This window comes from Epinephelus moara, chromosome 24 (assembly GCF_006386435.1).
Source record: "Epinephelus moara isolate mb chromosome 24, YSFRI_EMoa_1.0, whole genome shotgun sequence".
Taxonomy (NCBI): Eukaryota; Metazoa; Chordata; class Actinopteri; order Perciformes; family Serranidae; genus Epinephelus; species Epinephelus moara.
In genome coordinates this window covers 28,169,329-28,183,750 of record NC_065529.1, presented here as the reverse complement: position 1 = coordinate 28,183,750, position 14,422 = coordinate 28,169,329, and the positions used below count along the sequence as shown (strand labels likewise).

At 40.7% G+C, this 14,422-nt stretch overlaps 1 protein-coding gene across 1 annotated transcript in view; it reads left to right on the top strand.

Annotated features, from left to right (window-relative positions):
• Nucleotides 1-10,800: 10,800 nt before the first annotated feature.
• Nucleotides 10,801-14,422, top strand: part of LOC126386405 (voltage-dependent calcium channel subunit alpha-2/delta-2-like) — a 75,266-nt gene continuing 71,644 nt past the window's right edge. The window contains exon 1 of the mRNA XM_050038728.1: nt 10,801-11,201. Coding sequence (XP_049894685.1) covers nt 11,086-11,201 — 116 coding nt within the window. The 5' untranslated portion in view covers nt 10,801-11,085. The remainder of the gene's footprint in view (nt 11,202-14,422) is intronic.

The window sequence follows — 14,422 nt, the reverse complement described above, 5'->3', positions numbered from 1 at the left end:
TGATTCAGCAAAAAAGTAGAAATTCCAAAGAAATGTCCTAGATTTTTAAAATTTCATCATTTAGGCTTTAGTTTCTTTGTACAAAGCAGGAATTATGGTCTTGCTCCAAACGCCAGACCTGTAGGTTATCAGAAGATCTTCTATTTCTGGTCTGGTTGCTAAAGGACACAACTGTATGTTAGTATTGTTGATTGAGTGTGCCTGCGTGTATGCAGTCTTAGAGCTAGCTTGCAACGAGCTAGCTTAGCGTAGCGTCCCTCCCAGCGTGTCTCGCTGGGGTAGAATGCTTTGGTTTGAGTGTGGAGGGGCAGGCAGCATGTTGCCTACTTCATCATGTGGGCTGCCTTGTTGAGCGCAGTGGCACTGAGGACATTGACTTAAACACAGTTTCAGCCTTGTTTTATTTTCCAAATGTAATAGGAGAGTTTAATATATCGTTCGATTTGTAAATGTGTACCGAACCGAAAGCCTTGTACCGAATGGTTCAATACTAACACGTGTATTGTTATAACCCTAATATATATACATTAGGCGGGGTAAAGTGGTGCAGTGCAACCAGTGCACAGCAAGAGGGTTCTGGGTTCGAACCACCTGGCCAGCTGTTGTTCTCCTTGTGTCAGCGTGGGTTTTTTCTGGGTTCTTTGGCTTCCTCCCATAGCCCAAAGACATGCAGGTTAATTGGTGACTCTAACTTGCCTATAGGTGTGAATGGTTGTCTGTCTCTATGCATCAGCTCTGTGATAATCTGGTGACCTGTCTAAGGTGTACCCTGCCTCTGACCCAATGTCAGCTGGGGAGGCTTCATAGTGGCTGAACTTTTTACAACAGAATTACAACTTCCAGGTCCATCATGTGACACCATGGGACCTAAAAAGACTTTTTCCCATAGGCTTACATTGTGAAATAGATGCCTGTAAATCTGTGGATATATTTTTTTGTGCATCAAAGCCCCTGTGAAATGACTCATTTCACTTTCGGGATTTAGTCCATTTGGCTCCATAACATCTCTTAAGTCTAGAAGAGCCGCACGGATCAAGGTTCTGCATCAATTTAAGGTATGTCTTTAATTTTGTCAAAATAAAAGTTGCGTGCTACGCTCATCTTTTTTTACTGGGAGAATGTCCATGATCTAAATATCTACTTATGCACGCGAGTAAATCATTTTATTCCAATTTCAGTTAGCAGAGGGCTAAAAGTCTCCAGCACTTGCTGTGTGAGCCCAACAATGTGGAAGATCTGGGTAGTTTTATACCTGGGTAGGATGAACTTTTTTGTATGTTAGCTGTTGACGTTGGCATTTAGCTTAAAGCACTGCTGTAGTTTAGTGCAGTTTCACAGAGCTTCCATCCTGATTGTAGACTCTCTGCCTAGTTGTCATACCTGCATTAATGCAGTCAAATATGTCATATTTAGTAGAATGATAAATGTAGACCTTTCCTAACTTGACAGCATAAACATTCTGTTGGAGTGTATGTTGATCCAGTAGCTCACAGGAAATAAACAGGGATCAAAGCTGTTCCCACATCAACAGAATAGCTATGAAAAAGGTCTGCTGCTGTTTGAAGGTGGAGTCTGTATGGAAATTAGCAAGTTTTTTTTTTTGCCTTTACTTATGATGAAGTTAATGCTGATTTGCAATTTGCACAGTGTAATGGCTGCAGAATAATGACACCATCTGCATTTAGATTGGTTCCCTATGCAATTCTGTCTGCCACTGAATACAATCTTCCAGGAAGATTATGCTTGATTTATGGCACAAAAGTGTGTCAACCATTGCACAACCAAAACAGCAAGAAGATAGCAATCTTATTTCACCGATAGCTATCGGTAGCCATCCCCAGATACCAAAGAGTATCGGTTTGCATTCTTTGCAGTTACTATCACGGAAAATGGTGGTGGAACAACCAAAGTAACTGTGGGAACACTGTTTTGGCAACAGTGGGGCCAACATTGATACTGCTTGGAAATGCTAGAGGTGGGGAAGGCTGTGTTTCCACTTTAAAATCTATTAAAATATATAGTGCTGTCACTGCCATGCTAGCTTAAAAGGTTTCTGCATTAAATCACCCAAACAAAAGCTTATTTACATTCTTTCGAGAGAACTCGCCTCAAACTATGCAGATAAAATGAAGAATTGTTGTAAACAAGCATGTTGTGAAATGGAGATGCAATAAGGGAAATGAGAAATTAAAACTGTCTTTTCATATGTAATGCTGTTTATACTAAGCAAAGGTCGCTCTCATCCACAGTTCAGCTCCCTTTGGAGTTGTCGTCCAATTAACAGTGTAAGGCTCTCCAAGGGGGACTGGCAGGAAGACTGTGCAGTCAGTAATTAGTCTTCTCTCTCCCCAGGACATGACAGCAGTATTAGCACATGCGGCCGTCAGGGAGACGACTAAAAGCTGAACCCACATCCTTCCTCCCAGAGGGGGCAGGAATAGGTGCAGTCATCCTGATGGCTGAGCTGTCGAGCATCCGAATGCCTGGCTGCGGAAAAAACAGAGATACTGAATTAAACAGTCTGTCGAAGAAAAGTTAACACCTCACCATTTTAGGAAAGGTTTTTTTTTCCAATGGTGAGATTGCAGCCTTGTGTTTAGAGGCCAGTAATCTATATGTATGTTATTTCTCAGGGAGTAAAAATCCCTTGACAGCTGCTCCGTCTTACTGTCTCTCCCACGGTCAGGGGTCAGGATCAGATTCAATAACAGCGACTCTGAGGCGAGCTGAGGTGGGGATTCAAGTCTCGGTCAAGGGCGCCTGAGCATTGAGCTTACCCACATGCAGAGATTTAACCCGACTCCCGCAGTCTCTCCTCATGCACCCTGCTGAGGTCTTATCAGCATCAATATTATAATATATACAGGCAGCACTCAAAGATGTATTGCAACTAGAGGACTGACTTGTGCCTGTAATGGATGAGACCTGTATTATAGGGATGAAATAAAAAGGTAAAGCACCAGGGAGGGGGAGATAAAGTGTACTTTATTACACTGCTGTGAAATAAAACAGATCACTATATACATGGTCAATCTGTGAATTCACAAAATCAATTTCTATTTCGCTGTCCTTGCAGCGGCTTTATTTATACAGTGTTGTGTCTCAGCTCTCTGGTTTTCTTGCTTCTGGGGAGAGCTGTTTATATTCACAGATGCTGCAGTGTATGAAGGGACATGCATACTGTAAATGTTCCAGCTGAATGGCATCAACTCTGCTGTCTGTGCTCCCGTCTCCTGCTGCGCAACTACGACTGTCCTCTTGAGGTAATTACAGCCAAAGCCTCTCGTGATAGCCACGAGATTCTCCCTGAAGTGGGAGTTAATTGAGTTAATTGTAGTCCATCACAGATTGTAGTTCCGCAATCAATATACTGTGGTCAATACATCTTGTTTTCCTGTCTCACTATTTTTCATTATTTTTCCCATGGTTTAGGATATTCATTTTTGCAAATAGTCTCAAAGTCACAGTGAAAATAGGACACATATAGAAAGGTTTTTAAGAAGATTGGATCCTTATTAACCCTTTGAAAGCTGGTCACTTTTCTTGTGCTGCTTTCAGACACCTTTCACAAGTATTTTTGATACCTGAGCAAATTTATTTGATTTCTTTAAAAAAGGCAATCAGCAATGTGCCATAAAATATCCTGCAAATTGCAACAAATTATTAAAAGGTGTCAAGAAATTAGCTGAGAGAGAGAAAATTATATTTTAAAAAAACAGGGGAAAATGCTTTGCTATGTATAATTATTATAATTATACATTTAAATTAGATTACACAAAACATATACATATATACTGTATGTTTATTTATTTTTTATTCATTATTTTTATTTTATTTCATTTAATTTTAGTCCCTTTTCTCAGGTTTCCTAATTTTCACTTTTTTGCAGCTTTCATCATGCTAATGTTTCGGTTTAATTCAGGTTGGTTAGACAGGCTGTGACTTGTTAAGTTACACAATTGCAAAAGTGTTTCTAAAGCACTGACAGATGGGAGAGAAGCCTCAGGGCCAGCTGCTTGTTGCTTTATATGGGTTATTTAAAAAAAAAAAATCACAAACAAATGGCAGATACAATAATGTTTCATCTTTTTATCAGGAATATTGTTCTTCAATTTGAACAGGTTTACATAATGCATATTCACAACAGGTATCAAACTTAACAAAACATATACAGTATATGACCAGTAACAAAGCATGAAATCCAATCACATCCTCCCTGTTCCTGTAACCCCAAATAACAGTTGGTATATCGTCAGTAGGATGGTTCTTCATTTCGTTAATAGTACAAAAATGACAAATGACCTGAAAGTCAGGCCTAATATTAAAAGTGAGGGGGAGATATGCCGATGTAAGTGGCAGGTTCAGAATAATGGGGTATACACTGACAGAAAGCAACAAGCACAAAAAACAAACACAAAATTATCAGTTTAACTGAAAGCTCTGGAAGTATTTCAGAAAGGGGCCTCTAACCTTTTGGAATTATTAATCTGAGTTATTAGTAGTGAATCTTCTCAATACATGAGCCAGCCACTGGGCATGGGTAGGCAGGGCAGCATCCCTCCATCTGATTGGAGCTGCCCATCTGGTCAGCAGAGAGGCAAAAGACAGTGTACAGCATTGAATCAGGGTCAGGTATACATCATCCTCTCCGGTGGTGCCAAAGAGTGCGACCGTAGGGTTGGGTTGCAGAGTATAAGGTTTGGGAAACCTACTTGCTTTCGAGGCTCAGACATGTCCAATACATGCGAGTAAGAGAAGCCTCAGCTCTTGATTATTTGTCACAACTGGGGTTCACATCTGGGTAAATACGTGAAATCCTGACTTTAGACGAATGGACTCTGTGTGTGACCTTGAACTGTAAGAGACAGTGGCGGGCACAGAGAGATGACGAGTTAACCAGTTTGAAGGCAGATTCCCATGCACTGTCCGACAGTTAAGTGTTTAAGTCTTGTTCCCAGGCATTTTTGATTTTGTCAAGGGGGGCGTGTCTGATCTCTGCTGACTTGTCATAGATGGTGGATATCAAATGTTTGTGTGACGAGTTTAAGAGGGTAGAGGAAAGGTCTGATTTACAAATACATGAAAAATGGATAGGTTGAACTAACTGTTTCATCTTGAAGTGAAGTGATTAAATTTTCCTATTACTGTTATTTTCCAATTACTCTTGACAACGGCGGCCCTCACTCTTGACTTTACACTTCTTTGCTGTGGTTATGTCTGCTACCAAGCAGGAAATATCTGCTGTAAGGTCATCTTTCGTTTGCTTGTTTACTGTCTGTCTATGAAAACACATTTTTCGCCGCCAGCATAGCTCCTAATTGGTGCATATCTACAAACTGTATGATTGTCCTGTCATCGTGAGGTGAATGGGAAACAAAATATAAAGTGATCTTGCTTGATTAACCAATATTATGTTAATAATATGGTATATTTTCAAAGACAAGCTGCGGGCTGTTTAAATTGGTCTGTGGGCAACAATTGGCCCCCGGGCTGGACTTCGGACAAGGTGGGCCTAATGAGTCAGTAGTAAAGGTCATTTCAATCAGGAGAGACTCGTTTTTATAGTTAAAAAGAATATTTATTACATGCACGCAGGAATGAAAAATATGAAAAGTCTTTGATACAGCAAGTGGAGGTGAACGGGGTGGAGGAGGGCGCAACAAGTCTGCCTAAAATGACAGCTGACAGCAGCAGGGAGCAGATTTTAAATTTTGCAGTGGCATCCTGATTGGCTGATAGAAATCCTAGTTAAGTTTGATTGGATAACTGGAAGAATGAACACACATAGTCAGCTAATTAGAGGAAGCAGTGGGAGTGGGAGGGAGAGAATTGTGAACGGATGAGCACAAAGGAAGTCTTCCTGATTGAACTTACGCTGAGCTTCATTTGTCCACGTCAATAATTAAGCGGTTTGTAAAAGAATCAAAACAGATTTATATTTTTCTGTCACCTCAAAGCAGTTGATGAAATAACTGGCGATCTCATGTTCACTCTTATTTTCAACTCCTCTGTTTTCCTCTGTCTTCTGTCCCACTACACATTGTATTTTTTGTTTTCCATGCAACATTTCTCAGTTTCTTTCTCGCCTATATAGAGCATGTCTAAAATGTCTGGCCAGTGCAGTGTGTGTTACATCATTCTGAGCTCTCCCATTGCCAGACAGATCTCTATGTGTCTGCACAGCATAGAGATCATTGTGTGAAAACTATTAGAGCCAATAGTGTGTATTAGCCTTAGAGTTGAGTGATAGTATGATTTTTGTCTGCCTCTTTCATCACTCTTGCAGTTGCTCTAATCTGTATTCTGCAAGGATTTTTCACTTTAACAGGCTGGACATGAGAGACGTACTTAGACATGTCTTTACCATTAGAATACATATATTCTTATTTAATAGTATGAAGAGAAAATGGGAAATAGTTGACAGACTTATTTTACACAGGTGTGACGAAATAATATTCACAAGGGCTCTGTTCCATTTAGGTGTAAAGCCAACCTGCTCAAAGCCCTTTTAATAAGTCAAAATGTCTGCTGTTAGAAATGTCCACTGAATAAATGTATGCTAGGAAAAGCAAAGAGATTAGACGTGAAAATTTGATTTATTTTTAAGTGTTCAAAAGTGATGGAAGACATATACTATTATTTATCAATTTGATATTTTCATATAATGCTATTTATGAATCAGTTGTGTTTTTATATAGGCCATCTGTTTAAATATAAATATATACACCTTGAAGCAAATTAGTGATCTTTGGCTCTGTTAATGAAACCATTGACTTTACTATTAATTTATTTTCTTCATAAAATCTTTCGTGCATTCATCTGCAATAATGCAAAAAGATAGTTGTGTGCACACCCCTATTTGTCCAGATGCAGGATACACACACCTAGAACTGCACTGGACTAAAAAACAGTGTATACATTCTTGTGCTTTTAACTTTAAATAGCCATATTTTTCACGTCTCGGGCTCAATAATTTAGTGATTTACGAGCTCACCTCTTGGGAGTGCACGATGGAAGAACATGTTAGGGAGCCCCAGGGGGAAAATTAGCTGTTCACACCCCACCTACTGCGTTGTGTTTTGTACGTGCCGCCTCCCAGTTTTCATGCTCATAGCAGACTATGCACAGCAGCGTTAATAGGCCTTTCTCACAGCAGATGTTTGACATAGTAGGTGTTATGCATGCTGGCTCTCTGGCTTACTGGGACAATCAAAGAGGGACCGTTAATGTACTTGTGTTTTTCCAGCTATGCCAAGTCAAAGTGTCTGCTGTGAAACAAGTACTACAGGTAACAGGAACAATCTGATTTTGAGGTGAACTGTCCCTTTAACAAACACAATCAAAATGTCTTTCTTCAATTTATTACTTATTTTTTGTTTTCTCTTTCTGGAGCTGTGCCACCCACATTGTTTTGTTTTCCAGAGGTGTTCTTCCATTTCATTTGTGCACTGCATTGTGGGAGAATAGTTTAGTGATGACAGCACACTCAAAAATTCACTGTATCCAGTGTCCATAAACTCTGGTTTGAGTATACTTTATTTTGTCCAGTTTTCAATGTTAATGTTAATTTGCTAATGTTCAACACACTATAGATCCAAAACCTGCTCAGAATTTGTGTGTCGTATGAATTTTTTGGGCAGTTTTACTTATTTACTTATTAGTTATCAGATGAGTCAAATATATTGAATATCGAATGCATCAGTAACTAATATTTATTGATGAGAACTGAAATATTAAATGTATGAATTACATTTTAACTTGCTTTATTAACTGATTGATGATAAGGGGGAAATAGGGCAGGGTTGTCCAAACGTTTTTGAATGGGGGACACATTAGATAATGTGAAAATACCTGAGGGCCAGTAAGCCACAACCCTTTCATCTTTCAGTAAGTATTCCACTTTCCATCTCTCCTTAAAGCAGCGGCCCTCACTGTTGACTTTCTGCTTCTTTGCTGTGGCCATGTCTGCTACCTATCAAAAAATGTCTGCTGTTAGAGAACCGTTTGCTTGTTTATTGTCCATTTATGAACACATTAGTTCTGCGTGCACAGTTCCCACTTAGTGCATGTCTACAAACGGTATGATGGTCCTGCCATCGTGAGTTGGATAGAAAAAACACAAAATGATCTATTGTGTGGTGGATGATATAATATAGTTTGCACAACAAGCCGGGGGCCATTTTAAATTGGTCTGCGGGCCACAGTTTGCCCCTGGGCCAGACTTTGAACATGCCTGTTGTAAGGTAAAGATCTGGAGCTGCTCCATAGAAAATGAATGGGAGCCTGATTTTGTGTTTTCTGTTTGTGTTTCCTCTTTATACCCAAACAAGCCTTATTCTATTGTAGTGTTCTCAGTTCTGAATCAGAAAATGTGCCCATATACTCATAACATTCCCCTGCATGCCCTCGCTGTCTTGTAGAACATAATTTCCAATTGTCTAAGGAGCAGCTTCAGACTTTGTACTTTATGACAGGGATCGACAGCCTTCACTATCAAAAGAGCCATTTTTTATCAAAAATAATTTAAAGCTGCAAAACATGTTAAGCATTATAATGAGGGTAACACAGCCAATGAAATCTAAATTAGGTCTAAATGAGCGTTCATTAATATGTTTTACCACTAGGTGGCACTGCAGTTGGCTATTTATGATTATTGGGACCTTTAACTTTGCAGAATTGGTGGTAAAAGCAAACAAGCCTCTTCACGCACAATTAAAGGTAGGGTCTGGAGGATTTTCCAGTTGCTGTTTGTAAACACACATTCAAATTTGGCCCCTCCTATCAGGCTCAACTCTCCCGAGTGTACGGAGCCCGGAAGTACGGAAGAAGGCTTCACAGAAGAGGTTCAGGCAAGGCTTGTGCTGGTGCACGCTCGGACACGCTCGGGCACGGCACCTGCACTCTCTCATTGGCTGGGGAAATCTCCGCCCAGAGGCGATCCGAGCTCACAAAAACATCAAAATACAGTTAAAGGGCAGGAGCTCTGCAAACAGCGTCACCACCACACATGAGTAGAAGCCCATAGGTGATGATTGAGCAGGATTTCATTTGTAGCTATATGTCTATATTTTGTTTTGTTTGAAAATCCTCCAGATCCTACCTTTAAACTCTGTTTCTTCCAAGCTTTTCCTTTTCTGGATTTGGAATCCATAGCGAGCCAAGCAAGGGAGACATATAAGACTAGGCTACTGTGGCTACTGCTATTGAGATTTGGTAAAATGTAGAGGAAAAGGCCCTGGGCTGGAGATGATTAATGCATATCTTAATTGCCAAAATGTTGTATAGGTCACACATTCCTACAATTGGAGAATGTCAGAAGCACTTAAGGCCTACAGCACTGATAAATGAACACATGCTTTTGCTGCCTATACCTAACCACATGCTTTTGTTGCCCTAAACCCAACCACGTGCTTTTGTTGCCTATACCTAACCACATGCTTTTGTTGCCCTAAACCTAACCACATTCTTTTGTTGCCCTAAACCTAACCACATGCTTTTGTTGCCTAAACCCAACCACGTGCTTTTGTTGCCCTTAACCCGACCACGTGCTTTTGTTGCCCTAAACACAACCACATGCTTTTGTTGCCTAAACCCAACCCCGTGCTTTTGTTGCCCTAAACCCAACCACATGCTTTTGTTGCCTAGACCTAACCATGTGCTTTTGTTACCTAAACCTAACCATGTGCTTTTGTTGCCTAAACCTAACCACATGCTTTTGTTGCCTAAACCTAACCACGTGCTTTTGTTGCCTAAACCCAACCACGTGCTTTTGTTGCCTAAACCTAACCACTTGCTTTTGTTGCCTAAACCCAACCACGTGCTTTTGTTGCCTAAACCCAACCACGTGCTTTTGTTGCCCTAAACCTAACCATGTGCTTTTGTTGCCCTAAACCCAACCACGTGCTTTTGTTGCCTAAACCTAACCACTTGCTTTTGTTGCCCTAAACCTAACCATGTGCTTGTGTTGCCTAAACCTAACCACATGCTTTTGTTGCCCTAAACCCAACCACGTGCTTTTGTTGCCTAAACCCAACCATGTGCTTTTGTTGCCCTAAACCCAAACATGTGCATTAGTTGTTCGAGGAAAACAACTGTGGCGTTGTACCGAAGTAGTGCTTTTACTTTGAAAGAGACTGTATGTAAATGGCAAATTTCCTGTGAAAACGGAAGTGTATTTTGAAAGAAGACAATGCATGTAACAGGCAGAACTTGACGCGGCGTCCCAGAACACCAATAACCAAGGGTACCTTTTACATTGTATGTGGACGTAGGAGGTCCATGACCAAATGTCGATATGTGACAAGGTCAGAGTGAGAAAAAAAATAAACAGAATGGACCCCCCCCCCAATATATATTATAATCACTGCTTAGTCTCAGGCTGTTTATTATCGGTTGTGTAGATGGATGCACGTTTTAAGAATGTACTTCTTTACACTCACTGAAAGGGGGGAAATGGAGCTGTTGTTATTTATAGGTTTTTATGCAATGGTTTTACTGGTGTGGCCCACTTGACATCACAATGTGGCCCATAAACTAAAATGAGTTTGACACCCCTGCTGTGGTTGTCTTCTGTAGCTGGCCTGCAGTATCTCACACAGGAGAGCAGCGGTCAGCCCTGTATAAAAAACACTAAATTTATGCCGATGACAAATCCCACGTGGCTCTGCAGAGATAAATAAAGCCCAAACTAGATTCTTCCTCTGCTCCTCTGTTGCCTGGTGAGCGTGAACGCGCCTGGCTCCAAGCGCTGCTGAGGAGAGAGCTAGAGAGGGAGAGCTGTCGTCGTGGACGCGCCGGGGCTGTGTGTTGGTGTTGGTGGTGTTGGTGTTGGTGGTGTATATGTGGGAGCAGGAGGAGAGACTCTGCAGTGTCTTGGCAGCTGCATTAGTGCATCTCCCACCGTCCGCGATGCCTCCGCGGCCAATGCCTGCCTCCTCCGCGTCCACTTGACAACACAAGCCGATACCATGAACTCGTCGGGAAACTGAGCCGGACGTTCACACCGAGCTAGCTGTATGCCCACGAGACGGTCCGGAGCGCTTCATTCACGCACAGAAACCCCGTGACGAGAATTGTTAATGGAAAATGGCGATAGGCAAAAGGTCTTGCAGCATCGTCTGCTTGGTATCTATCCAGATTATCTTGATTTTCAGCGCATCGTGGCCTGGAGCAGCGGGGCTCACATTCCCACAGCAATACACGTAAGTAACGGTTCCCCTGATTGAAAACATACCCGGGCTCGTGATGGGGAGACAACTTTGGGCTTGTCCACTCAGCCCTGGTGTCAAGAGATACTTCAGCCATCCTGTTTTATTTTTCTGCTGTTATATAATTGGACAGTGTTGGCGATTACATCAATGTAAAGGCTCAGTGCTGTGTAAGGTGTAGTCCACAGTATGACTGGGCATTGCTATATCACTTACATTCACATTTGGACATCACATTTAGTGCCTCACTTAAACAGAAAAGCTCCTTTTAAATCAACTTGGCTTTTAAATCAGATGAAATGTGCAGTTTCTGGACAGTAATTTAGCCATATGAGTATTGTTTAATTACCTAAACACTGAAAGCTGAAGATCCACTGTCTCACATCAGATGTCTGTGTTTATGTGATGCAAAATGTCTGTCATCACTGTGTTTTAAAAAGGTGTTTTCACCCTGACACTCACTTTAAAGTGATGCCAATGAAGTTCTAGGTGAGGGCTGCTGGTTAAAGCAGCGAGAGGCTCATTGTATTTGACAGGCAACATTAAGTCAGTGTGCAGTTGTTGTGAAACTGAACAGAGCTTTTTTTCAGCATCGTGCGCCGCTGCTAGATTTTTCCATGCAGGCTTTCAAGTTTCTGTATCTTGTGAGACACTCCTGAGAAAATCAACAGTGCAGTAATAGCTCCTAGTAGGACTGCATGTTCTGTAACACTACTAGTAGGCCTATTAAAGAAGAAAGGTGTGGTTTTACTGTGAATTCCTGCTTTAATATGAACATTTTCTCTCTATTTTTTAATCAGTCCCGTGCTTTCTTCTTAATTATTAACCTTTAACCCGTTGCTGTTAAGTACAGCTGGCACTTAACTTGAGACTACAGTTATCTGGGCCCACCTCCAGGCTCCGCAATCAGGCTGCTCTGGAGGGAGGAACAGGCCAGATGGTCCACTCATCTTCGGGGCACACAGTGAGGCATTTCTGGCCAATCACAACTGGAGATTCGAGGTGTATTTACCAATTAGGAAAGGGGTCTATAAATCAGGGAGGTGTGGGGGTGTGTGTATATGTGAGTGTTTTTATGATGAATTGGGTTATTTCAAGTATAGGGTATATAGACATTGCTTTCTCCACCTCCTCCTCTTCCTTCTCCTCCTCCTCCTTCCCTCCTTTCCGCTGATTTTTCTGCTGAGTGCTCTGAAACAGCTACGTAGCCCTCTGCCCTGGGTCTCTTCATGTAAGCTAAATGAAGCAGAATCGCTACGCTGAAGAACAGCATCTCTTTCCAATTAAGAATTAATACTGCAGCAGTGAGGATTTATTCCCCTTCGCCCTTTTCACTCCCGCCCCTTCTGTCTTGACTCTGTCTGTCTCCTGCTTTGTGTCTCTGCACAGAGATGGACGGATAGATAGATAGATAGATAGATAGATAGATAGATAGATGGATAGAAGGATGGATAGAAGGATGGATGGATGGATGGATGGATGGATGGATGGATGGATAGATAAATGGATAGCAACCCTGTCTCCTACACATTATGCTCATATACTACTTAATTGCTCTCCAAGTACGTTGTGAAGGAAATGTAATTGCTGCCTTGATTAGATTCACTGGCAGTGTTTTTTTTCCAATCCAGGAAGTGTGATGTCTTTATACTTCACAGAGCAGGACTTAGATTCTGGAGATGGGAGTTTGCATCCTGTTTTCCTCATGTTTTTTAGGTTTAGGCCACTAAAGCACAGGGTAGAGAAAAGATCACAGTTCTGCCATAGGGCTGTACCTAATGATTTTTTTTTTTTTTTACCAACTAATGTGATGATCTTTTTTCGGATTACTCCAGTGTAGGGGCTGAATTATGATTTCAAAGGCTGAGGGGGGGGGCACAGTTAGTACAGGCACAACTCCTCAAAAGGGCTTTAGTTTTTCAGATACCCCTTCCCGGGATAGAGCAAAACAAGGCCATGTTTTTTCATAATTTTGATATGTCCCCTGCATGAAATGGATTGTTGTAACAAAAATATTTTATACAGCAAAAAGTTATGAAACTGTTAAATATATTGACTCATCATAGACTAAAAAAGTGCAGAATAAGTGCAGATGGTGGGGCTACCTAATCTCTTGTAATTTTTCATCTGTTGCTTGGATTTAGTTCAGATTTGCACAGATATCTGCCCTGATATCTGCCGTAGACCTCAAAGTAATATGAATATCAAAATAAGCATTTATTATAAAACTAGAGGCTTTTAAATGCAAAGTTGTTGTAGTCAGAAATTTCACACAGACACCTTTTTTAAAAGACACATACTTTTATTTAAGGTTATTTATGATGGTATATTGGCACAGTCCAGGCCATCATCACACTGATTAAGAAACTTTGCACAAAAACAATAAAGGGGGTGTTTTTCTGTCTTTTATTCTTTTGGAGATATATATCAAAAATTAAATTTTAAACCCATTAAAATGCCATGGCGCCCCTGATCCAGTTGTTCTCTAACTGGTAGGCAAGCCTGTTACTATAACTTTAAAAGTGTTGTAAAATTCATTCCAACAAAATGATGTGAAGATCAAAGCATGTCAGGTTTTTACAGGGAAGGAGAGAAAAGCTGGTGATGCTCGTCCAGTATCATCAAGTCAGATCTGAAATATGACAAAGCCTGTCATGCTCTTGAGATCACTGTCAGTGGAGTGGGAGAGCCTTGTGTCTTTTGTGTGTGATAAATATTTAGTGTTTTACATTTGCACTCCAATAACTCGTGAGAAACACACATGAAAAGAAACACTCTAGATAAGGTCATATGCTCATTTAAATGAAATCTGTTAAATCAGTTTGCTTTTCTAAATGGAGGCGTGAAAGATAACATTTGAGAACCACTGGATGAATTCTCTTTAAAATAAATAAATAAAAAACCCAATGGGAATTTTTCAAATGACTTCTTTCTTAGGATCAACACACCAAAACCCAAACGTACTCAACCTACAGTCAGGTCCATAAATATTTGGACAANGTATTCATTGTTTCATTTAAAACCCATTGTGGTGGTGTACAGAGCCAAAATGACGACAACTGTATCATTGTCCAAATATTTATGGACCTGACTGTATAGTTACCTAAAACAGAGTGGAGCGGTAGATCCTCACATTTTGGCATTTTTGCTTCATATCTGATTTGAACCTAATTATTATTATTAATCTGCTGTTGATTACTTTCCAACTAATCTAT